This window comes from Hyperolius riggenbachi, chromosome 1 (assembly GCF_040937935.1).
Source record: "Hyperolius riggenbachi isolate aHypRig1 chromosome 1, aHypRig1.pri, whole genome shotgun sequence".
NCBI classification, from domain to species: Eukaryota; Metazoa; Chordata; class Amphibia; order Anura; family Hyperoliidae; genus Hyperolius; species Hyperolius riggenbachi.
The window spans coordinates 463,948,442-463,972,515 of record NC_090646.1 but is presented as its reverse complement, the minus strand read 5'-3'; the positions used below and the strand labels follow the sequence as shown (position 1 = coordinate 463,972,515).

General features: G+C 43.3%; 1 protein-coding gene across 3 annotated transcripts in view; it reads left to right on the top strand.

Annotated features, from left to right (window-relative positions):
- The window catches only part of FANCG (FA complementation group G), a 37,016-nt gene extending 14,037 nt beyond the window's left edge, over positions 1–22,979 (top strand). The window contains exons 3-15 of one of the 3 annotated variants that reach the window (XM_068239480.1): positions 3,307–3,397; positions 5,369–5,503; positions 7,521–7,711; positions 8,782–8,935; positions 10,553–10,683; positions 12,537–12,683; positions 13,151–13,311; positions 14,928–14,994; positions 16,032–16,333; positions 16,896–16,936; positions 17,867–18,019; positions 19,362–19,494; positions 21,876–22,979. In XM_068239480.1, the coding sequence (XP_068095581.1) occupies positions 3,307–3,397; positions 5,369–5,503; positions 7,521–7,711; positions 8,782–8,935; positions 10,553–10,683; positions 12,537–12,683; positions 13,151–13,311; positions 14,928–14,994; positions 16,032–16,333; positions 16,896–16,936; positions 17,867–18,019; positions 19,362–19,494; positions 21,876–21,996 (1,827 nt within the window). In that variant the 3' untranslated portion in view covers positions 21,997–22,979. The remainder of the gene's footprint in view (positions 1–3,306; positions 3,398–5,368; positions 5,504–7,520; positions 7,712–8,781; positions 8,936–10,552; positions 10,684–12,536; positions 12,684–13,150; positions 13,312–14,927; positions 14,995–16,031; positions 16,334–16,895; positions 16,937–17,866; positions 18,020–19,361; positions 19,495–21,875) is intronic. The other 2 variants (XM_068239489.1, XM_068239498.1) reach the window with 2 other exon arrangements.
- Positions 22,980–24,074: the final 1,095 nt, after the last annotated feature.

Genomic DNA, 24,074 nt, shown 5'->3' with positions numbered 1-24,074 from the left:
GACTTCTCGCGCAACTAGTGAACCAGGAGAAGGCTATTGCTCAGATAGCAAGGATAGTGACAGATACTGGAAGGGAACTAACACACCCGGGAGACATCAATGCCGAGCTTAAAAATTACTATGTCAAACTATACTCCTCCACAGTGTCCAAATCTCCTTCAGAGATTCAGACCTTCCTTGCACAAATCTCTCTACCCCGATTATCCCCCGATAACGTGGAATTGCTGGAGGCTGAAATCACCCTTCAAGAGGTCTGCCAAGCTATCTCTTCACTTAAGACTAGAAAATCTCCTGGTCTTGACGGGCTCCCAGCAGAGTTCTACGACAAATATAAAAAACAGCTCGCACCCCAACTGCTCACGATCTTCAAGGAAATACATGACACAGGTACAATCTCCCCATCCATGTCAGAGACACTAATTACACTTATTCTTAAAACAGGCAAGGACCCTGCGGTATGCTCCTCTTATCGGCCAATCTCGCTTTTAAATGTAGATAGCAAAATTTTGGCAAAAATCCTGGACAGACGCCTTAATGAGGTTATAGTATCCTTAGTACACCCTGACCAATCAGGCTTCATACCTGGTAAGGGCTGTGATATAAACCTACGTAGACTCATGACGAATCTATCCACTCGACACTCCAATGCTGGATCTAGGGTTATAGCATCTTTTGATGCTGAAAAAGCGTTCGATAGTGTCGAGTAGGTATATTTGTGGGAGGTCCTTAAGAAGTTTGGTTTCGGCCCCAACTTTCTAACCTATGTGCAAGCTCTGTACTCTTCCCCTAAAGCAAAGGTCAGGACAGGTGCAAGGATATCTTCCTTTTTTCCCCTAGCACGCGGTACCCGCCAGGGGTGTCCACTTTCCCCGGCGCTTTTTGCGCTGGCGATGGAGCCTTTGGCGGCGCTACTCCGCTCCTCTACCGACATTGCGGGCCTGCGCGTGGGGGACCTTGAAGAAAAGGTCTCCCTCTACGCGGATGACTTGCTTTTATATCTGGCTGATCCTTGCAAATCACTTGAAGTGGCACTCGAATTAATCTCAGAGTTCGGTACCTACTCAGGCCTGGTGATCAATTGGAGTAAATCTCTATTAATGCCACTTGATCCCTACCCTACCATTAATCCCCCTACACACCCACTGAAGGTGGTGAAGGAATTCAAATATCTCGGCATTGTTGTCTCCCCCAACACCCAGGATTTTTACAGTCTCAACTTAGTGCCTACGGTTGAGGTGGTCAGAGAAAAATTACGCGTGTGGAAACCTCTTCCGATATCCCTGATAGGTCGCTGCAACTTGTTTAAGATGTGTGTCTTCCCTAAATTCTTGTTTCTGTTTCGAAATACGCCAATGCTCATTCCTGCCCGCTTTTTTCGGGATATGGATAAACTCATTACTGCCTTCTTGTGGTCGCCCTCTACGCCACGTATAGCCTTGAGGAGTTTACAGCTGCCTGTTGACAGGGGTGGGATCGCACTCCCCAATCTCAAACTCTATTATTGGTCAGCTGTCCTAGTCTCGGTCTACTGGTGGTTCGCCCAATCCCATGACAATCCAGCCACGACCTTGGAGGCAGCTATCCTAGGCTCACATCTAGCTCTCTCCGGCCTGCCTTTCAGAGGACCTAAAGCCCATCCCTCTCTGACTATGCCCATGGTGATAGCTGTCAAAGTGTGGGAATCAGCTGGTTCTTTCCTCTCTCAGGCGGGCCAGTGGTCCCCACACACCCTTCTATGGAATAACAACAAACTAAAAGAATTCATTAGCATACCAGACCCAGCTGTATGGGCAGACAGGGGAATAGTCAAATTACGGGATATTGCTGACGGCAATACAATTAAACAATTCAATGACCTTAAAGATCAATTCTCCTTACCTAACCATATGCTATTCCGTTATCTGCAATTAAGGCATGCCTTTATGGCACAGTTTAGAACAGTTGATCTAAGAGTGCGATCTCACCCCTTGGAAGATCTCCTATCCCACTCTGGCCTAACAGGGCTGGTATCACAAATCTATGCCCTTCTCATAGACCACGTGGCGGGAACGGCTGTCGGGCTCCTCGAGGCTTGGCGGAGAGATATACCTAATCTATCTGAGGAGGAGTGGACAGAAGCTACAGCCCATTTTATTTCTACCCCTATTGCTGCCAAACACAAGCTGATCTCCCTTAAATTCTTATATCGAGCGTACCTGACTCCACACCGCCTCTCAAAAATGGGGGGTGATGCGGAAGGGACATGCTGGCGTTGTCGGGCCAATAATGCTGATTCATTCCACATATTCTGGTCATGTGCTCGTATTCGTCCCTACTGGGATGACATACACGATCTACTTTCATCCCTCTTTGAGGGAAAGATCCCATATACAGCCACAGCACTGCTACTGGGTGCGTTTGGGAAAGCCTCCCTCTCAGAGAGGAAGGTTTTCTTGGCTCGCTTGCTCTTGGTGTATGCCAGAAGAGCTATCACCCTTAATTGGAAGAAAGACGTTCCGCCAGGGGTTTCAGAATTCAAGGCTGGAGTAAATACTGACCTGCCCATCTATAAATCCATATATGAAAGTAGAGGATCACCCAAGAAATTTTATAAAATATGGAAATGCTGGTTGTCACTTTTTAGAATAGACATCTAACGCTTAATGTGATCCTATCCTTGCGGCTCTACACTACGACATATATCCCACGGGGGGGGGGGGACTCAGACTCTGGTGGGTGGTTGGGGGTGGGGGGGGGGTTTGAAATGTTTTGTTATATGTATGCATACGAAAATTCAATAAAATGTTTTTCAAAAAAAAAAAAAAAAACCTTATCACGCCTAAACTTATCACGCCTAAACTTATCACGCCTAAACTGAGTTAAAGCGTGATAAGGGGCTTTTCACCAGGGTGCTAACTGTTAGCTCGCTTTGTGAATCAAGCCTAGAGTCTGCAAATACATTTTGACTGCTTTATTTTCAGGGCTGTGAAGTCAGAGCATTTTTTGAGAACCTGGAGTCGGCGGTTTAATAAACTGAGGAGTCGGAGTTGGATTATTTTTGTACCGACTTCACAGCCCTGTTTAATTTAGACTATGGCAGTATGAAACGTTAGTAAAATCGTTACATTTTTCCACACAGAGCTACATGTTAGGGATTTTCTTCATTTTTTTTTAATTTTGTGTGTGAAACGAAAGCTACTTAGATCATTAGTGAATTAACTCCTAAAATCCTTCATCTGAATTTGAGTTGTTTCTACCAGCTATACCACAACCTGGATAAATAAGAAAGATTTACAAAATGTAACTTACCGTATGTTTTGCTTGCAGGATTTAGAAACATCTGGAGATGCCCATGCTGTGAAGGAGAAAACACTGGAATGTTATTTAGACTTTTCCCACTTGCTTCAAAAAATACAAGGTACTAATTACTTTATATTTGTTTACGCCAAGCTTTTTATGCTCAGATGGACTAGTACAAATAGGCTGACCTTCAAAGGATAACTGTACTTACTAAGTATCGTTATCCAAATGACATCTCAGCCCCCGGCTTCCCACCCCGTATGCTACCACAGGCCTCAAAGGCTTTGTCACCTGAAAAGCTGGGATTTCATTTTGTTTCCATCCAGTGCCACCCTACCATTAGTGCAGGGATGTCAACTTCAGTCCTCGAGGTCCAAGGTTCTTGCACATTTTTGGCACATCTGAAATTACCTGATGGGATTGAATCAGGCAGTGCGTTTACGATTTTAGAAAAATCACAATGTAGGAACACCTTTTAAAAGCGCTGGTGATTTGAAAAGCATTCAGAAGCGCTCTTGGTGTGCACCAGCCATAAGACACAAATGTTCCTGGCTTTTCAGTTCACCTAAAGGGGCACTACAGTGAAAAACTGTAAAATTGAAAATATGTGCAAACATATACAAATAAGTACATTTTTGCCAGAGTAAAATGAGCCATAAATGACTTTTCTCCTATGTTGCTGTCACTTACAGTAGGTAGTAGAAATCTGACAGAAGCGACAGGTTTTGGACTAGTCTATCTCTTTATAGGAGATTCTCAGGGATATATTTTCAAAAGCACTTAGTAAATGGCAGTTGCTCTGTCCAACTGCCAAAAAATTATGTAGGGAGCAGGGAAGCTGGCCAGCATCATTGTTTTAACAATTTTTTGGGAATATCTTTATAAAGAATAAAAGCCGTGATGAGAATCCCCTATGAAGAGATGGACTAGTCCAAAACCTGTCACTTCTGTCAGATTTCTACTGCCTACTGTAAGTGACAGCATTATAGGAGAAAAGTAATTTATGGCTCATTTTACTCTGGAAAAAATGTACTTCTTATTTATATATGTTTGCACATATTTTACATTTTACAGTTTTTCACTGTAGTGCCCCTTTAATCCTGAATCCATTAGGTGTGGGGAAAAGCTGCAAGCATGCAACTGGGATTTTGGGGAAGGGAGGTGGGAGACAAGAACCCTGGCTGGGCAGCAGTGGACAGGCCAGGGGCAGCATTCCTCCTCTGTGGCTGCGATGGGGCAGCAACAGGCCTTCCATTTCCGCGGTGGCAGCGTGGCCGCTCCCATGGTGACTGGGGGAGCCGCTGCGGTTAGGCCTCCTTTGCACGTAGAGGGTGTCCCATGTGCCTGTGCTGGCATCCTGGTCTCTAGGCCCCTGGGTGACCTGTGGTGGAGGGGGTCCGGCAGCCCCAGCAATCCTGAGCTGCAGGCGACGGGTCACCCGCCCGGTGATGGGGAGGTCTCTGGCGGCGGCCCTGGACGGCTGGTGGTGGTGGCAGGTACAGCCGCGGCCCCTGGAAGTGACGGAGCGGAGCCCACGTGGCGGCCTCTTTCCAGGCGGCAGCCCCAGACATCTGAGAGCAGCCGAGTGCAGTGTGGAGCCGCCGCTGCCCCTCTCCATGTGGTCCCCGGCAGGAGAGGCAGAAACATGTGCAGCGTGGAGGCGGCACTGCGTGCGGCGTCCCGGCTCCCCTGGCTCCAGAGCGGCGTCCTGGCTCCCCTGGCTGCAGCGAATTCCCCCAGGTCAGGCGATCCCCACCCCGCAGCGGAGCAGAGCACGCGACCTCCCGATCCTCCAGCAGCCCGCGAGGCACATCCGAGGCCCCTGCATAACCCCCAGGTGGGTGGAGGTGGTCGGGAGGTTGCCAGCGGGGGAGTTAGGGGGAAAAAAAGGAAAAAAGACCGGAGCCCTGTGGCCGTGGCGTCCTCACCCGGCGCCATCTTAGGTGTTTTAACATGTACCAGTGACCAAATATTAATTATTCTTTAAAGATCTGTAATTGTTAATTAAAAAATATGCTGTGCTATGAACATATGGTATGAAGCAACCAGTAAAATGTCACTGTATTTCTTTTTGTTTCTGTGACTCCAGGCTTGCCTTCCACAACCCACAATCTCCTGCCCTTAGAGCTGACGGTAGTATACAACACTGTGATCATTCATATCAATGTCACCAGTGGATTTCTGTGTGAACATCAGAAACAGTTGATTAATGCCCTGAACAGAGGTGAGAAAGCTTGGGTTTAATTTGGCACATACTATGAATACAGTAGATTCCAATAAGCTGCAGTGTCAGTGAGTTCAGAATACCACATGACTTCATAGTTCGGTTGTGTTTAATCTTTATCTCTAAGCATTAACCTCCCTGGCGGTATGATTCCTTCCTGATTTTAGGGTGTAAAAGCAGTACAATTTAATTAGCTTTTAGACCCTAAAAGCTAGAAAAGAGATTGTCAGCATTTCATGACGACAGACGGCAATCTCACCAGAGGGATACAGAGCCACAGAGAACAAGAATATGAATGGCTGCCGGGTCTGGATCCCGGAGGAGGGGAGTTGAAATGCCGCCTGCACGCAATGCTCTGCCTATACCTCCCAGCGGTTACCATGAGTCAGGCTCAGGGTTACCGCTAAGAGGAAGTATTGTAAAATAAAAAATAATATAGGGGAAAACACATACGCCTCTCCGCAGGAACACACTCAGTTGTCCCCGGTGATCTTTACTTTAGAGGTCTTTTCTTGTCTGATGCAGCAGTGGATGTCAAATGGCTGTGAATGTCTTCACAGCCTGCCAGTCAAAACTGCTCTCCTTGCTTTCCCATAATCCTTGTTGGCTGAATGGTCAGTACATGGCAATCACCCTGAAAGAAGAACATGGAAGACTGACCTTTGCATCAAAAACATCTGCATGCTTGTTCAGGGACTATGGCCAAAAGGATTATGGCATTTGTCAGCCTTCATATGTCTCTCACCTTGGGTTCTCTTTAAAAGACCACGATTACAAAACATTATACATCAATGTTATAAGGAATTACAGCCTTAAAATACTTTCCTGTCAGAGAACTGGGCTTCTCAGAGCAGGGAATAGATAAAAAGGTGCAGTTGCTGTGTGAGAACAGATCTGTTAAGTAGAGGAGGATTGGGGACCAGTGTGATCCTCAATGGGGAGTGGAGTAGCTCGGTTTCTCTTACTGCTTAGTATTTCTAGCATGCCATGAGGAATTTAGTCCATTGAAGATTTTGCTGTTAATCACCACAATATGTATTTTTTTTCCCTTGGATTAATTGTAACTGTTTATAGTCTTGACATAACTGTGTATACTTTTGAAATTAGGTCCGGTTCATACAGACGTCCTGTGGCGTCTTGTCCAAATGCTTTTCTGCAAGCTTGCAGAATCTTTCCCCCTCTTCCTCTGACCCGTCATGAGCAAGCTGTGAGCTGTAAAAATGAGGTTAAGCAGCAGGGAGTGAGCGCGGGCCCGGGAGCTTAAGCAGTCTGCGTCCTCATCCGGCAATGAGCAAGCCACGCCCCCGATGATGCTTTCCTCACAAACACATAAAATCGTGAATTCGTGAATTAAATCGTAATCACAATTTTTTACAGAAATCGTGCAATTCAATCTTTTCCTAAAATCGTTCAGGCCTATCACATACAGCTACTTTCTGATTTTGTTTGGAATGGGGGGCTGAAATTTGGCACAAAGGTAGTTCACTAGTATAAGAATATAATACTGTAGAAAATCTGATCAGACGCAGCCTAGTAAAGAGCAGAGAAATGGCAGAAAATAACACGGTGTGAAAACCAGTCTTTCATACTGAAGATTGTAGCAAAATTGCGCCCTGAATGAGAATTGTAAATGGCATTGCTGCAAAATAGCAGGGAGATTGCAGCAATTTTCAGTGTGAAACAGGGGCCTGAGTGATCTGGATAAACTTTGGTGTCTATATGAGAAAAAAGGGGCATGTCTTCAACTAAGGGAATACAAAAAAAACCTCTAGGTCTACATGTCAGTAGTAAACATGATTGCTCCCATACTGCATGAGACACTTTTTCTATACCACACTAACAAGGTAAAATGTTTTTTTTTTTTTTTCTCTTTTGCTTATCTCCCATTATTCTCCCCATAAGACAATCTCTTTTCCTTTGTTTTGTAAGAAAAAAAATATTCTCTCCTTGCAGCTCCTCTTTAATGTAATCTTCCTCTGGGAATTCTGTTACTTAAATCTTTCTATGATGTTCACAGTGCTTGTATCCAGAGGCCAGAAGGAGATGAGATACACAGCCAGCATGGAGCTGTGGGAGAGAGTGCTCAATCTGGACAATTCCCTGCAAATCAATTCTGCTCTAAACAGATTGGCTGCGTTGCAGGGTGCGCTGTGGCTGGCAGACAATCATCTGGACAATGTTTTGGACTTATTTTACATTGTTACCCAGGTAAGTCACCCTGTGATGTGCGCAGCACGCTTTGTCAGGTGTGGAGCTATTTACAAAATATGCCTTAGGCTGGGCTCACAGTGCTCAGTTGCGTTGGGGAATAACTATTTGTGTCAACTCACTGCCCATACAAACTATTGGCCTGTATCGCATTTTTATAACTTGCTGCATACAGGCTTTGCATTTAAGTCTATATCCAGTCTCCATTGCAGTTCACACTCATTTTAGAGCATTATAGCTCATGCGTTATGTAACTGACCACTGTGAATCCAGGTTTAAGGTAGCCATACTGTACATCTAGCGATGATGGGCAGATTCGATCAAGAGACAAATCTTTCTCTTAATCGAATCTGATTAGAGAGAGATCTGTCAGCTGCCCATACACCGTAGGCTGATTCCCAGTCAATTTAATGCTGAAATTGATCTGGAATCGGCCTTGTGCATCACCTCGCTGCTCCCCACAATGTGCGATAGTGGACATGCTGCAAGATGTAGGGCCGACTTGCTCGATCAGGTGCAGGGCGGTAACGGTGTGGGATATCGGGATGAACGTAACCAGACCCCTGGCGCTGCATCCCCAATGGGTAATGGTCGCCCCCGTGCTATATATTCATTACCTGTCTGCCGCTTGTCCTCCTCTTGCTTCCGGCGCACTCCTTGCTCCATACACACTCCCCACGTGGTTGCCGGAGTAGCCAGGCACATGTGACGTCACATATTGCATCATGTTCATTCGACTAATGCGACAAGTTTCGGCCTAAAATTGGTCGCATTGTCGATCAGGCATGTACTTGGCGGCACCGATTTTCATCCGCTTCCGATTATAGTAATTGAATCGGAGGGTCAATTGGCCGCCAAGTCGCCTGATGTATGGCTACCTTTACTCTACCCAACATGTTCACTCTATGCTGCTGGTCATATAGTAATTTTTTTATATTCTGTTGTGCTATTGCTGACTGATGGGCTTTATTTCACGCTTTTAACACTGTTCAGAGGTACTACAGTATTTCTAGCTGCTGGATAATTATTATATACGAGTGTGGAAATATTCATTTTTCTTATTCTTCAAGACTCCTGCTCCGTCAGGGAAAAAACACAGCTTGCTGCAGTTGATGAAAGCATGGAAGGTCCCTAATGATGATGATGAGGAGGAGGAGGTGAACATTCTGCAGAGTGCCAGCCATGTTAGAGACATTCTCTATACCTCTGCGGCTTTTATGCAAGGTAATCATCAGTAATATTATTATTGATAATTATATAGCGCCATCATCTTCTGTGATGCTGTACAGTATGAAGAACAAATACAAATAAAGATTTGGTAGGCAACATAAATGTCATATGGTTAGTTACAAAGTGTACATCAAGGTACAAGAAATAAAAAGGAGGAAACCCTGGCAAGCTCTCTTACACTACATGCTACTACTACTACTACTGCGATTCTGATTTTTGCTGTGACAAGAAAAGTCCTGCATACTGTTTTTTTGTTTTTGTTTTTTTTCTGTGGTTTTCATCTTGTGCTGCTAGCATCCCATGTAAATTGGAATTGCGATTTGCAGTGTAAAAAAGAAGCCTAAAGAATTGGGGAGAAAACAAAAGGTTGGGAAGTGTGTAAGGCAGGGGTCTCAAACTCAATTTACCTGGGGGCCGCAGGACGCAAAGTCAGGATGAGGCTGGGCCGCATAAGGAATTTCACAATCGTGGCGCATCGCCGCCTCTGCCCGCCCCTCTCACTCTTCCTTCACAGAAAGGGGCGGGAAGAGGCGGCGATTGACGTCAGGAGGGGCAGAGCTGAAGCTGAAAGCTCTACCCCTTCCAGGAAATGCCAGCGGATTGCCCCCCAGGAGATTTGGGGGCTCTGCAGCCCTCGTTTAGCGGCAGGGATGCGGCGGATTACTTGGGAGCACTGAAGCGAACTATAAGGAAGCTTTTGCCGGCGAGGGCCACAAAATATATTGTATCGAGGGCCGCAAATGGCCCGCGGGCCGCGAGTTTGAGACCCCTGGTGTAAGATATATGGGGATTTATTTTTAAATCCTATTCCCTTGAGAAGTGAAGCAGAGTTTGACCAGACACCGAAGAGGAATTCCTAAGTTATTGTTTGCCTGAAAAAAATTTATTTCTATGGGTGCACCTAAAGTTTTCAATGCTCTGTAGTCGAACATGTTGCTAGTGAATACATGTACAATAATATGGCGAGATGGAGTTGGAGAGATGTCATCTACATCCTCCCAGTACTCCATATTGGTTTAAATAAAAATTCCTGAATGCCAAAAGATAGATGATTCCGGGTAAAACCTGTTCCCTGAACTCAGCATTGCCACTGGCAAGTGGTACAGACATGCTTTACAGCTCTGCTACTGCTGGAGGAAAGTTTTTGGTTTGGTTTTTGTTTTTTAAGTTGAAACAGAATTTTTTTAGATCTTGGTATTTATTCCCAAATCCAAAAAAACAAAATCTGTGCATCAAATGTTCAAAAACGGAGGCGGATAAGGCCATTGATTATACCTGTAAATTTAGAAAATGCGTTAGCCTTCCATCTTGTATATATTGTATTGTATTTCTACCTTAACGAGGGACCACTTTCTTGAACCCCCCCCCCTTTCTAATCTGTAGCCTGTTTCATATCATATGCTACCCTTCAGAATGTTTCTTGATTGCAGCAGGATGTTTATGCACAGTATTTTCTACTTGCTTTTTTATTGCTCTTGAGTCTAGCTGGTTTCTCTGCTCTGCCTGTGAAGGCTTTCCTGTATGTATGGGGTTGAGCTGTCTTTATAACTTTTCTTGCGTGAATTCTGCAATCCATTATCATCAAGTGATTGTGCTTCTGATCTTCACCAGGGCTGGCTGCAATGGAGGCTGAGGATTTCACCCAGGCAGTATGTTATTTACAGGAAGCCGCCAGCAGCTTGTGTACGAGCAGAGTGCTAGCAGAGATCTACACCTGCCTTGGCTGTTCCTTCTACAGGCTGGTAAGTGTAGTGGATGATCAGGATAACTGAATAACATATTGCTTTGTGTATTTATGTAGCTATTTACTATAGCACAACTTCAAATTACAGAATAGATCATAGGTCAACCATTTTTCTTTTTCTATGCATCCCCTTATTGCATTTAGGTAGAGGCCACACTAGTCCACTTGGGGGGGGGGGGACAGAAAGCTGTCCGGTTTGGGTTTTCTTCTTTTCTTTTTTTTTTTTTTTTTTACTTTGGAGAAGAATGCAAAAACAGAGCGTGTGCAAACACAAAAAAAATCTTGATTCACAAGAAGTGCACAATACAAATGTCAAAGATCTATAAAGGACTACTATTGCAAAAATCGTATAATTTAAAATACATGTAAATACATTCAAATAAGAAGTAAATTTTCTTCCAGAGTAAAATGAGCCATAAATTAATTCACCTATGTTGTTGTCACTTATAGTAGGTAGTAGAAATCTTACAGAATTTACAGGCTTTGGAGTAGATTATCTTCTTATGGGGGTTTTCTTCATTTTCAAAAGCACTTGGTGAATGGCGGTTGCTCCGTCCAACTGCCAAAAAAGTGTGAAGCGAGCATGGAGGCTGGCCAGTATCTTTGCATAAATCCTTTTCAGGAAGTGAGTTTATAAAAAATAAAGGCCATGCTGAGAATCCCTTATAAGAGGATGGACTAGCTCAAAACCTGCCGGTTTTGTCAGATTTCTAGTACCTACAGTAATGCTAGGTACACACAATGCAATTCTCCGCTCCATCGGTCTCCCAGCACCACTAGGAGACTGTTAGATGCAAAACCGCTGTCTTTTTACATCGTACAGCCCTGCGATCTATGGCAGCGCTGTACTGGGGACAGCCATGCCACTCTGCTGTCCCCAGGGAGGCTTAGAGAACGATCGGCTCTCATAGGCTGATGTCTATGAGAGCGGATTTGCTGGGGGAGGGAGGGGTTAAACAAAAAATAAAAATAAAAAATTTGTTTTAAAATAAATGATACATTTATAAAAAAAAAATGCCCGCAGCTATGATCAGAGCCCACCAACATCAAGCTCTGTTGGTGGGCAGAAAAGGGGGGGGGGGGGTCATTAGTGTGCTGCGTTGCTTGGCTCTGCAGTTAGCTCTTTAAGCTGCAGAGCCCTGAATTGTAAAAAATAGCCTGGTCGCTAGGGAGGGAAGCCTATGGTCCTTAATAGGTTAAACACACACACAAATAACCCCAAAATGAATCACTATGAGACTGCTGATGTCTTGATTGCTTACATGCGCCACACTGAAGCTGACTGATATTGTCGGCTGCAGGACGGAATACAGCAGAAGCTTTTTTGCCTTGTTTACACAGTGTATACAGTTCCAGCATGCGTTTACATTCCTGTATGCAAAGTTTAGGGTTTTATGCAAATGTTAATGAGAATTTTTGTATGTGTCTAAAAATCATTTGATGCGAAAATTTGTATTTAATGTTAATGACTCAATTGACATGAATTGGTTTTATATTTAATGCGAAAATTTGCATTGCTGATTTGTACTTAGTGGAAACAGACCTTAATACATGAGTTTTAACCCTTTAAAACAAGTCAGATTGTATTAGCCGTTCATTTTATACTGTTTTTAATGGTTTAGACTATAAATTAAATTTATAGTCCCTTCTGCAACTGAGCATGGATTGTCCCTGATACAGAAATGGTGACTTTTTGTATCCCTCATATGCCACATACTGTAATGTGTCAGGTTGTTTGACCGCATGAAAACTGTCAGCCCGAATATGCACTATGATGTAGATTAGCAATGGGAAAGCCTGTTGAATAGCAAAGTAAGTATTACTCATCCTAAACATTGATGTTTACTCTAGGCAAAGCCACAGACAGCCCTACAGTTCTGGAAGCAGGCCCTGGGTGTAAACTTTCATTGTCTCGCAGCCCTGTACCACACATCCCAGCTGTACAATGACATGGGTAGCATGGATTCTGAACTAGAGGCTCTCACCCTTCTTTATAAGGTAAGTATACATAAAGCAAAAATACAGTAAGTGTGTGGCTGAAACTTTCTCTTAAATTCTTTACTACTGTATTTCCATCTGCTACTAGCAAGATCAAAGCGTAATATTAAAAGTGTGTGTTTTCTCAGTGCAATTTAAAAACACGTATTGGATCTACTGCAAGTCCCCATACTGTGTTTCCAGGTGTGTTTATGTTTTACTTTACTCCATTGATAGTATTCCTTGCCACTACAGCTGCTACCCATAAAAACAACATTGTTTGCAGTATCATGAATCATTTAGATACTTTTCTGGCTTATTTCTATTGCACCGTCAGAATGAAAAGGTCCTTAGCAACTCAGGTAATTTATGTGAACTTTAATTTCAAGATGATTAGAATGTAAAGCATTCTGGGGCCTTGTAATAGGAGGTACTGGTATGGCTTATCATAAGAGATATGAAAAATGAATGGAATTGTGGTATTTCAGGCACTAGAAACCTATCATCTGGAACCCAGCTCAGTGAAAAGCATGTTTCTCTTCAGAGTGGAACTTATCCTAAAGGCTTCAGTTCTAAGCTGCTACATCCATGCACCAACCTCCTGGGAGGTGAAATATCTCTTAGCAAATCACTGTCTCAGAAATAAAAGGTAACGTATACATTAGTTTATCATCCTGGCACTGTACTACCATCCTAATATAAAATGTAATACATTGATATAAAAGCTGCTAGGATAACTGCATAAGGACCCTTTCACATGCAGCATAGCATAAATAAATATAATCCAGCACCACCGGTCTCATTGTACCTCTCGCGTGTGTGTTTTTACAGTGGCTTGCAAAAGTATTCGGCCACCTTGACATTTTCCACAATTTGTCACATTACTGCCACAAACGTGAATCCATTTTATTGGAATTCCTCGTGAAAGACCAGACTCCTAGCGGTTTTCTTCCAGGATTGCCCTGTATTCGGCTCTATCTATCTTCCCATCAACTCTGACCAGCTTCCCTGTCTCTGCTGAAGAGAAGCACACCCAGAGAAGGATGCTGCCACCTCCATATTTGACAGTGGGGATGGTGTGTTCAGAGTGATGTGCAGTGTTATTTTTAAGCCACACATAGCGTTTTGCATTTTGGCCAAAAAGTTCCATTTTGGTCTCATCTGACCAGAGCACCTTCTTCCACATGTTTGCTGTGTCCCCCACATAGCTTGTGACAAACTGCAAACGGGACTTCTTATGCTTTTCTGTTAACAATGGCTTTCTTCTTGCCACTCTTCCATACAGGCCAACTTTGTGCAGTGCATGACTAATAGTTGTCCTATGGACAGATTCCCCCACCTGAGCTGTAGATCTCTGCAGCTCGTCCAGAGTCACCATGGGCCTCTTGTCTGGTGTGTTCTTTGGACTTCATGGTGTTGTTGCTCCCAATATTCTCTTAGACAACCTCTGAGGTCATCACAGAGCGGTTGTATTTGTACTGACATTAGATTACACACAGTTGCACTCTATTTAGTCATTAGCACTCATCAGGCAATGTCTATGGGCAACAGACTGCACTCAGACCAAAGGGGGCTGAATAATTACACACACCCCACTTTGCAGCTATTTATTTTTTTTAAATGTTTGGAATCATGTATGATTTTCGTTCCACTTCTCACGTGTACACCACTTTGTATTGGTCTTTCACATGGAATTCCAATAAAATTGATTCATGTTTGTGGCAGTAATATGGCAAAATGTGGAAAACTTCAAGGGGGCCGAATACTTTTGCAAACCACTGTATGAGATTAGGTTCAATCATACTTAGAAGGGCACACTGCACAGGCTTGAGAATACAACAGATGGGAAACTCCTTTTGCCATGTTGATTTACGTCTAATCACGTGGTTGCTTAGTGTATGATTAATAATGTATATAAGGCTGGGCCTAACAGAGGCATAGCTGTCCTGCACAAATGCATTTTTGGAAACCAGCTACCGACCACTGCACATGGCCATCACATTAGAGAGTTTTTAGCCTATATACCATCCTGTTTTTGCACTTTATGTGAATTTTAAATGCAGGAATAAAGCTTTTGGATTTGAAGGATGTGCTCCTCTCACATCCTTCAGATGTCTCGGCCTCATCTAACACATACTTGTTGCTCTCTAATTGTGTTAGAGTCATTTAATCCATAACTCCTGTGACCAACAGATTCAGTTCTCCCCACTGTCTAGAAATGCACTGTCTTGCCACTGCAAGAATATAATATGTTTTTCCTTGCAGTGTTGAACTAGCAACAGAGCATTACATGGATCTCATGGATGCGCTACTCAATGAATCTCAACCAGAAGTAAGTGCTATTTATGCTGCAATAGTGTGGTGCAGTATTTGTAAGAGATTTGATGGTGGGAGGGAGCATGGTAGCTAATTTGCAGTTGTTCTAGCAGCACTGGGGTTCTAGGTTAATGTTATGCCAAGTTCTCGGTTTGCATGGAGTTTGTATGTTCTTCTAGTGTTTGTGTTGAATTTCTCCTTGTATTCCATTTTCCTCCCATATTCCAAAAAATGTATTTGTAGGTTCATTGTCTTCTCCTGAATTGGCCTTAGAGTGTGATACATCAGGGTGTAAGCCTACTTGATGGCCAGTGGCAGTGAGTGATATAATAGGTGCAATGTTAAAACTCTTGAAAAAAATCCAAAGCTATATACATGTGTAATAGTAACTGTACATCATTTAAATCTTGCTGGCATGTATCCTAACCTGTAACAGCTCACAAAGCTTGTTTTAATTAAGGAAGGAATGCCAAAATGTATTAAAGCATGCTTCAAGCTATTTTAGTCATTGCTGTTATTTGAAATGCCTTTTGCAAAAACTGCAGACTTTTTAGCAGCCATTACTATCTTCTACAGCAGAGCTAATGATATTAAATTCTCCTGGTGAGAGTCCACCCATTCTGTTGTGAGTTGTACTGACTCTAGAGTTGCCAGTAATATCTCTGCTAGTTTCTCAGACACATTATGATTGGCATGCGTCTGATGGAGAACTGAAAAGCATTTGAAGATTATTGAAAACTTTTGAAGTATTTGGTGTCTAATGAAACTTAAAAGATCGCTCTTTTACCACTGCAGAACTAGCAGCCTGACTGTTTATAAGTTTATGACTCCACATGGAATCTATCAATTAAAGGTCTCCATTTCTATTGTTCAGGACCAATACATTTAATTTGATTTTCCCAGCCTGAGTTATCTGCCACCATAGAGAAATGACCTAGAAGTTCTAACCAGATCCTATTTATGTATAGCAGCTGGAAGAAAATGGAATTACACTAGCCTCCTGCAATTTGGTTGGCAATGTGCTAAACTATATATATTAATGTGTTTATCTAGAGTCCATACACCAGCCCTGCTCCTCTACCTAGAATGCCACTCATTTTTCTGGAGGCAGCATCCGCTCTTCTAGAAAGGGACGAGTTTCAGGATGCTATCACAGTGTGTGAAGAAATATTGGGGAAACTCAGCCATATCACATCTGGCATTACAAGCATAGTAGAAGGAGAGACCAGTCATGACATGGACTCCAGCACCGAACAGCTGAACTGTGTCTTGTGGGCATCCACAGCACATTTCTTTCAGGGAGAAGCCCAGGGGAAGCTCGGTAACTGCAAAGAGTCGGTTGCTGAATACACAAGGTATGCTGAATATTAGCCATTTGATATTACTCTCTTTTCTTGGCTGTCTTCTGGGATGTAGTGTAGCATGGCAAAGTACTTGGGTGCCAGCTTATTTACCTTTGTAACACTGTTTGGTGAATCCCCATCTTCCTTTTTAAGTTGGCCACACATTTTGAGTCACACATTTTCTTTTGGAACCATTTATGCAATCTGTTTAATGTAATAATTGTATATGAAAACAGTTGTTTGTGTCAGATTTCCATCCACTGCCCCCCTTTTCCTATCAAGAACCCTATTGGATGAAATGCTGGTTAAAAAAGCAACATAAATTAGATACTTTTTTTTGATAAAAACAGGAATATTAACTACTAGAAGCTGATGTAAACACTGGCCTCAGCCACAGGTGATGTTGTGCTTGCTTCACGTGGTACCTGCCTGTATACTTGCTCTAGTCTTGGTAAATATTTCTGGGATATGGCCCCCTACAATATCTGCAGGTTTAGTTGCTCCTTTCACCGAATACATAAATATTCCTGCATAGTGTTCTGTATGTTGATGTGCTGTTTTTTTGCTTTTTCAGGTGTTTAAACGTGCTGATGAAAATTAAATTTGATGAGTCAGGTGAGCTTTAGAAGTTAAATATAGTGGTGCACCTAGTTGTAGCTATGCGACGGTGGCAAGTGGCAGTCATACCAGCTGATTGCCACTGTTAAAGGGGCACTATGGTGAAAATTAGGCTGCTAGGGCACCCTGGAAGCATGTATCTAATATTAAGAGCATCATTTGCTGCTAAGCCTTTTTTTTTTTTTTCTTTTTTTTCTTTCTCCACGTGGGCTTGAAAGTTTATAGACAGTATATGTAGAGATCCTGCCTGCTGTTTTTTCAAGCTGTACAAGGTACTCCCCCTCTCAGTGCGGTAACAATTGGTTTATCTTCTCCTTTCTCCCTGCTCAAGCTGTACGTGATATCCAAGATCTCTATATATGCTGTCTATAACCTTCCAAGCAGACATTTAAAAACTACTTAGTATCTGATGCTCCTAACATTAGGTATATGCTACCAGGGTTATGTCAGTAGCCTAATTTTCGCCATAGTGCCTCTTTAGGGCATAAGCACACTAATGCACGCTTCAGTCTGCTTTTCAGCAACACTTCAAAAGCTGAAGCGTGCTAGCATGTTCAGGCCCTTATAAATAATGTGATCTAAAAAGTGTTGCTATTTCTTCAGAAATATTGAAGCTCAGCCTAGGCACTATCTGCACAGAGTGTATGTCCACCCCCCCCCCCCCCCCCCCCCGTGTCTGTGTGGGTTTTCTCTGGGCAATCCAGTTTCCTTCCACACCCCAAAAATGTACAGATACTTTTATTGGCTTCCCCATACATTGACTGTAGACTACGATGGACATACACAGTGAGCCCCTCTGAGGGACCGTTAGTGACAACACTATATACTTTGTAAAGCACTGCGGAAGATGTCAGCGCAATATAAATAACTGACAATGGCAGTCTGCTTTTCTGACTAATGCAGGTTTCTCCTTTTCATGTCTCACAGATGTTGGAAAGGCCATTGATCACACCAAAGACCGTAATGTTTTCACAATTCTGAAAGCATCAGCCTTTCTGGGCAGAAGTCAGCAGTTATTAGAGATTGGGGATTCAAAGAGCGCCCTTATAAATGTGAGATTTGCCCTTCAGGTGATACAAGGTGAGACTTGCTATGGACCTCTTTTAAAAATACAAAAGGTGTGAAGGATTATTAGTCAAGAGGAGATAGTACAGATAAAGATTAAAGCAAGAGACCCAGAAGTGGAAGACAGGCTAGCAAATTAAACTCTCACACGGTTGATCAAGTAGCCAGTAGCCAAATGTTTACTTAGGGCTCAGCCGCATTGCTGAAGGTATACATTCTGGGCTCATGTCCTGATTTTGGTGTTCCAGCATGCCCACTGCAATGTCCCAAATGTTGGGTGGGAATGGCATCCCTGGTACCGTGGTGCTGCCATCAAAATGAGCGACACAGGGAAGCTTGGCCACATGGAATACGTATAGCCCAGCCCTCCCCAACGCAATGTATATCCCTGCCTGTGCGTCTGCCCTGCACTGCACAGGGTGTTGGTGAAAGCATTTGTAGCCCCATCCCCTCTGCACATAAGCCATAGTCAATCGGGTCACCGCCATTAGAAGAACAGCTGGCAGTAGCCTAGGAGCAAACCAGATAGCCAGCCCAGGGCAGCTGGACCAGCCAGCCTACCCAGCAAGTCTGCTCAATCCACCAGCCCCAACCACCCAGCAGCAGGCCAGGCCAGTCAAATGCCAGCCCAGCTGCTCAGGAGCCAGTCCTGACCTGAAACTGAAGGGTAAGTAGCTCTGTTTTTCTTACAGGGAACCACTAAATGCCAGTGATTTGGGGGCATCTCAGTTAATAATGTATGAGATATTTTACCAAATTACATAATTTGGTGGTGGGCTACATTATAATTGTTTGTTGTTAAACAGTGAAAGAAGTTGGGCTATTTCAGCCAACATGGACAATACATTAGTACAGTGCAAAGGAACGGTGTTTGCCCTCTTAGGCCTCTTTCACAGTGGGATGGTGTGTTTGATGCGACGTCAAGGTTGCATAACGTGCCCCTAATGAAACGCATTGAAAGACTATAACTTGGACGTTCTAGTACATTCTTTAGCCCCGCGTTTGGTGCGCCGTTTTCGTCGCAGTGATGGAACGAAAATGGCACATGCGTTACATTTTTTTTTTTTTTAAACTTACTGAGCATGTACAACACACATAACGCAGCAAATGTATTGCTAAATGCACAGCATGCAGCACTTTCTAAATATTGCTACACGTTACACACAACGCAACGTGTGCACTGTGAATGTCGCACAGACTTTGTATTGCTGTGCGTTAGTCTGCGCTATTCAATTTTCTAACGTGCGACTTTAACGTTGCACTGTGAAAGAGGCCTTAAGGTTACCATCACTGTGATATATTGTACATTTCAATAAACAAGCACAAATCAACACATTTTGTGATCTGGTCTCTACAGGATTTCCTGATGCAGTCCTCTTTCTAATTGGATTGTTGTGGAAACTGGAGCGTAAGAAAGAAGCTGGCATGGAGTATAGAAGGTATAAAAGCAATAAAGAATTCCTGCCTGATCAGTATGAGGCAATGTGTAGGTAAGTGTCTTTCTAAATGTATGTTATCTGATTTAAACTTCACTTTAGGTAGATTTTAAATGTTGGCACCTTTGCAATTTATTCCTCCCAAATGATCTACTAGAAATATTACTAAGATTATCTGAACCCTTGTTACCACCAGCCTCAGCTTGCCTGAAAGCCATTGTTTTTTGTTTTGTATTTTTACCCTAGTTTATTCCAACAGTCTGGCTAGGTTCACAGTGGTGTGTCACATAATGCACGCGTTGTGTGTGAACTGCTGTGGATACGGGACATAGACTTTGATACAAATCCTGCATGCAGCGAGTTAGAATAACGCAATCCGTTACTGTGAACAGGCCCATAGAATTGTTTGGGCATACAACATACATACCTAGGTAGCTTTGCCGCGGGTCAGGTGTAGTATAAGTTCAGTGTTGTGCACTCAGACACAGAGAAGCCGAATGAGAGAGCAGTGATTTACCTGCCATAAGGCTGCAGGTGCCCACAGCACCGGGTATAGTTATGGCCAGGGGTGCCACTGTGGTGCTCAGTCACGGTGTTCTTCTACCTGGGACCTTTTTTCATAGTTTGGGCAAGATTCAGGAAAATAGCAGCAGGCAGGGCAGGGGACTGTACTACCTCCTGCACTAGATGTTGTAACCCTCCCCCTTCCTGTCCTGTGGGCAATGTGTCTCCTCGCTCTCTACACACAGCCTGCAGTGAGTGATTGTGCATAGCAGCAGGGTGAGTAGAGAGAATGATTGCTGTGCTGCAGCTGGGATGTTAGCAGGGAGAGGTGGCACAATGTGTTTAGTGCTTCAGAAGTTGTCTGTCATTAGTAGCCATGTGCACTGGCTGCTGTAATACCAGAGTGCCCTCGACTATTGATTATTTATCCTGATCAGAGTAATTTATCAATAATGCAGAAAAGTTTGCCAATTATACAGGTGTTGACAGCCGGCTTCTGTAGTGAGCAGAGAAGCAAGCTCCAAACAATTTAGATTAGCTTGATTGCAGGTAATCTTATTCCAGCTTCCACCCTGTTTTCTCTCATAACCCTTTCCTCTCTTCAGATTGTAGTGGCTTCTTTTAATAGCATGTCCCTGCCAAACAGCACTGGTGATGTCTGCAGTCCTGGTGAGAGGTCTTCCTGCCATTTCTCCTCTCTCACCAGGCTCTCTGTCTTGAGCCTCTTGCTCTTTATCCCCCTTTCGTATGTCCCCCTTTTCTGACTGTCCTCAGAGGAGCTCACAATGTAATTGTACCATAGTCTAATGTCCTACCATATTATTATTGTGTATTTATATAGCACTGTCATCTTATGCAGCACTGTATAGAGTACAAAGTTTCATAACGGTTAGCTCTGTCTGGGGTGTCTGTAAATAATCAGCAATGGGATCCATATGCAATTCCTTTTCTCCTAGGAGATCATTTTTCCATCTTCTATTTAAAATCACTTTCCAGCACTTTTCAACTGAAAAAGCACTGAAAAGTAGGTGAAAAGTATTATTATTTTGCGTATTTTCTGGCTTTCTGGTGGCTTAAAGGGCATTTTATTGACAAGTTTATACATGTCACCTAGGAGAAAATTTAAGAGAAAAAGTTAATTGCATATGGGTCGGGGTGCCAAATTCCCTAGGTATGCCACTGTGGGAGAGAATGTTTCCTGACTCATTCTGGACAGGTGTGTGCTGCTCACATTGCAGGGATCTGCAACTCCTCAGAAGAGTAGAACAGAAAATATCTAATTTCAGCGTAACAAGAAATGAAAAAGCCTGCTGGCAAATCAGGCTGCCTATTAATTACCAGGCATCTGTTGCTTACTTATTTCACAATATGGAATTGTCTGTTACTCATTGAGCAGACATTGGCATATACTGTATATTTCTGCTTTGGTCACAGTGGGCTTACTTACAAATTAAACCTGAAATCCTACTATTTCTTGCAACTTCTAAATGATAACAGTTGTGTCCGGTCCATTGCAAAGATGCCAACATCCACGTGTATTATTCATTCATGTGTATCTGCCGGTTTCATATAACTGATGCATACTGGCCAGTCACGTGCGCAATCTCAGCATGGTGGCATAGTGGATAGTACTCTGGCCTTGCAGCGCTGGGACCTCGGTTCCAATCCCAGCCAGGGCACTATCTGCACGGAGAATTTGTATGTTCTCCCCGTGTCTAAATAAGTCATGTCATGCAATCTATCCTAAGTTTGACAATGAATCATTTCCTGGATAGGAGTGGCTTTTGGCCTTCCAATTTCTCTAACTTTGCTCTGTGTGTAAGGATGTGCCACTGGTCTGTGTGGCTCCTCATAACTGCTCTGCTTTGTGAGCACATTCCAAACATTGAAATATGTCTGACAAAATACATTTTTTTTCTACCCTCTCTCAGGGATCTACCACTGCACTTGGCTATACGCATCAAAAAAGACTCCTTGCTGGACAAGTCATTGATTAAAGAATTGGAAGAATTTTTGGAAAAGGAAGAGCAAACAAATATTGGTGGCTTATGACAAAATTAAGTGTAGAAAAACTATGTTTTGTCAGTAACTGCAGTTGCTGTAAGTAATACCTTTAACCCTTTAGCAACCAAATACAATTAAACTTTGCCTGCAGGGCCGAATTCTTCCTACCGCTGGGGAAGCGTGCCTTCCTCAGGCTTGACAGGGCATGCAGAGTGGGCAGCAGGGAGCTTTCATAGTTACCTGTCCGGGCGGCTGGATTAGTTTCTTCTTCCTCCACTGCGGTGGCACTGTAATCCGTACATGTCTTCTCGGTTCCGATCACGTAACAGCGTCACCCCTCTTCGACCACCTCCTGGATTGCTGATCACATCATATCATGTAATTGGGACCCAGAAGCCCTGTCGGAAGTTCAGAGCCACCGGTGGAGGAGGAGTAGAAGCCATCCAGAACAGGTAACTATAAACGGCTCCCTGCCATGCGGTCGTTTGGCTGCACCAAGCAGCCAAACGAGATATGCAGACAGTGGTTTAGAATGCACCAGCAGCTTTCAAACGAAAAAAAAAAATGCTTAAAGCTTCTAATGGGTTAATGAGTAGCTGTAGAAATTTTTTATCAAAGTTTTCGAAACCAAAGTTTCTTTTTCAGCCACGATCCAGAACTGGGTGCGACATGCACAAGTTTATATATGACACATCAAAAAGGCAGTAGAAATAATTATATAGCGTCTGGTATTTGATATATAAGCTTGAGCCTGTAACATCCAGTTCCGCACGGTTCTGATTCTGATCTGTAACATGCATGAAGAAGATTGGGTTTTGAACCTAGCAGTAAAATGTTATTTTTACCGTCGAACGTTATTGCCAAAACATTTTGTTGTTTTGACACACAGTATATATTTTTTTTATCTTCTTCATGACTAGCGCCAGACCAAACCTCACGTGTATGAAATGTACAGTAATTTTGTAAATATATTGACTTGTATCACTTTTACATTATATGCTGTTTAAAAAATAAATATTTTTGTAAAAGAATTGAACTGGTCCATTTTCAATCTGCATGAACATTAAATGATTTTCATCTTGTTTACAATCCCTAATAGTGACAACTTCTCAATGGGCGTTATTCTTACAGCAGAGATGTTATTTATTATATATAAAATATTCCTGAGTATACATCTGTTACATAATCACAATCAGATGTGATTCTTATTTTAAACATATGGTGACTGCTTTATTGCAGCAGCACAAATAACTGTTTTGGATTGGTATAATTTTTGTGTAATAAGCACTGTTATTACTGTATATACACTTTATTTATGATGATTATCTGAGAAATAGAACATTTTGATGCAGTGACTTTTTCTCCCCAAAATAAGTGTCTTATGGTCCGAAAAATATGTGGACAAGGAGCCCCCAACTTATGAACGCCCACCGAAGCAAATGCCTGCCGCAATGTCGGGGACTCCCTGTACTGTGCCATGCAAGGTATTGGCAGCAGAAGCGGCAACGCAAGTCTCGACTGCGGCGATCAGATATTTTCTCTCTCTCACAGCTTCCTATAGTGTCGACTTCTGCTGATCGCGTCATTCCATGTGACCGGCACTAGGGGAAGCCGAGAGAGAAGATAAAGCAGATTGCCGCAGGTGCTTATGGAGCAGGTGAGATGACACTTCTGCTGCATAACTCTGCATGGGGAGCACTAGGGGGACAAAAGAGGACACAAAAGGCACAGAGGAGGATAGAAGGGAGACAAGACACAAAAGGCACAGAAGAGGATATAAGGGGGCAAAGCAGGACATAGGATGACACGAGGAGGACACAGGACAATACAATAGGCACGGTGGAGGACAGGAGCATGGAGGAGGACACAGGATGACGCAAGGGGAACAGAGGAGGACACAGGCTTCAGGATCACACGAGGGACGGAGGACGACATAGGGACAAAAGAGGACACAGGCACAAAGGGTGACACAAAATGACAAGGTGGAGAGGGGAGGACACCGGATGATACAAGGGGCATAGAGGATGACACAAGGGGGCACAAAAGGTACAAGATTGAGATTGTAAGCCTTTGGCATCCCCCCCCCCCCCCCCCCCCCTAGTGTTTCCAGCTTGATTATGCAATCT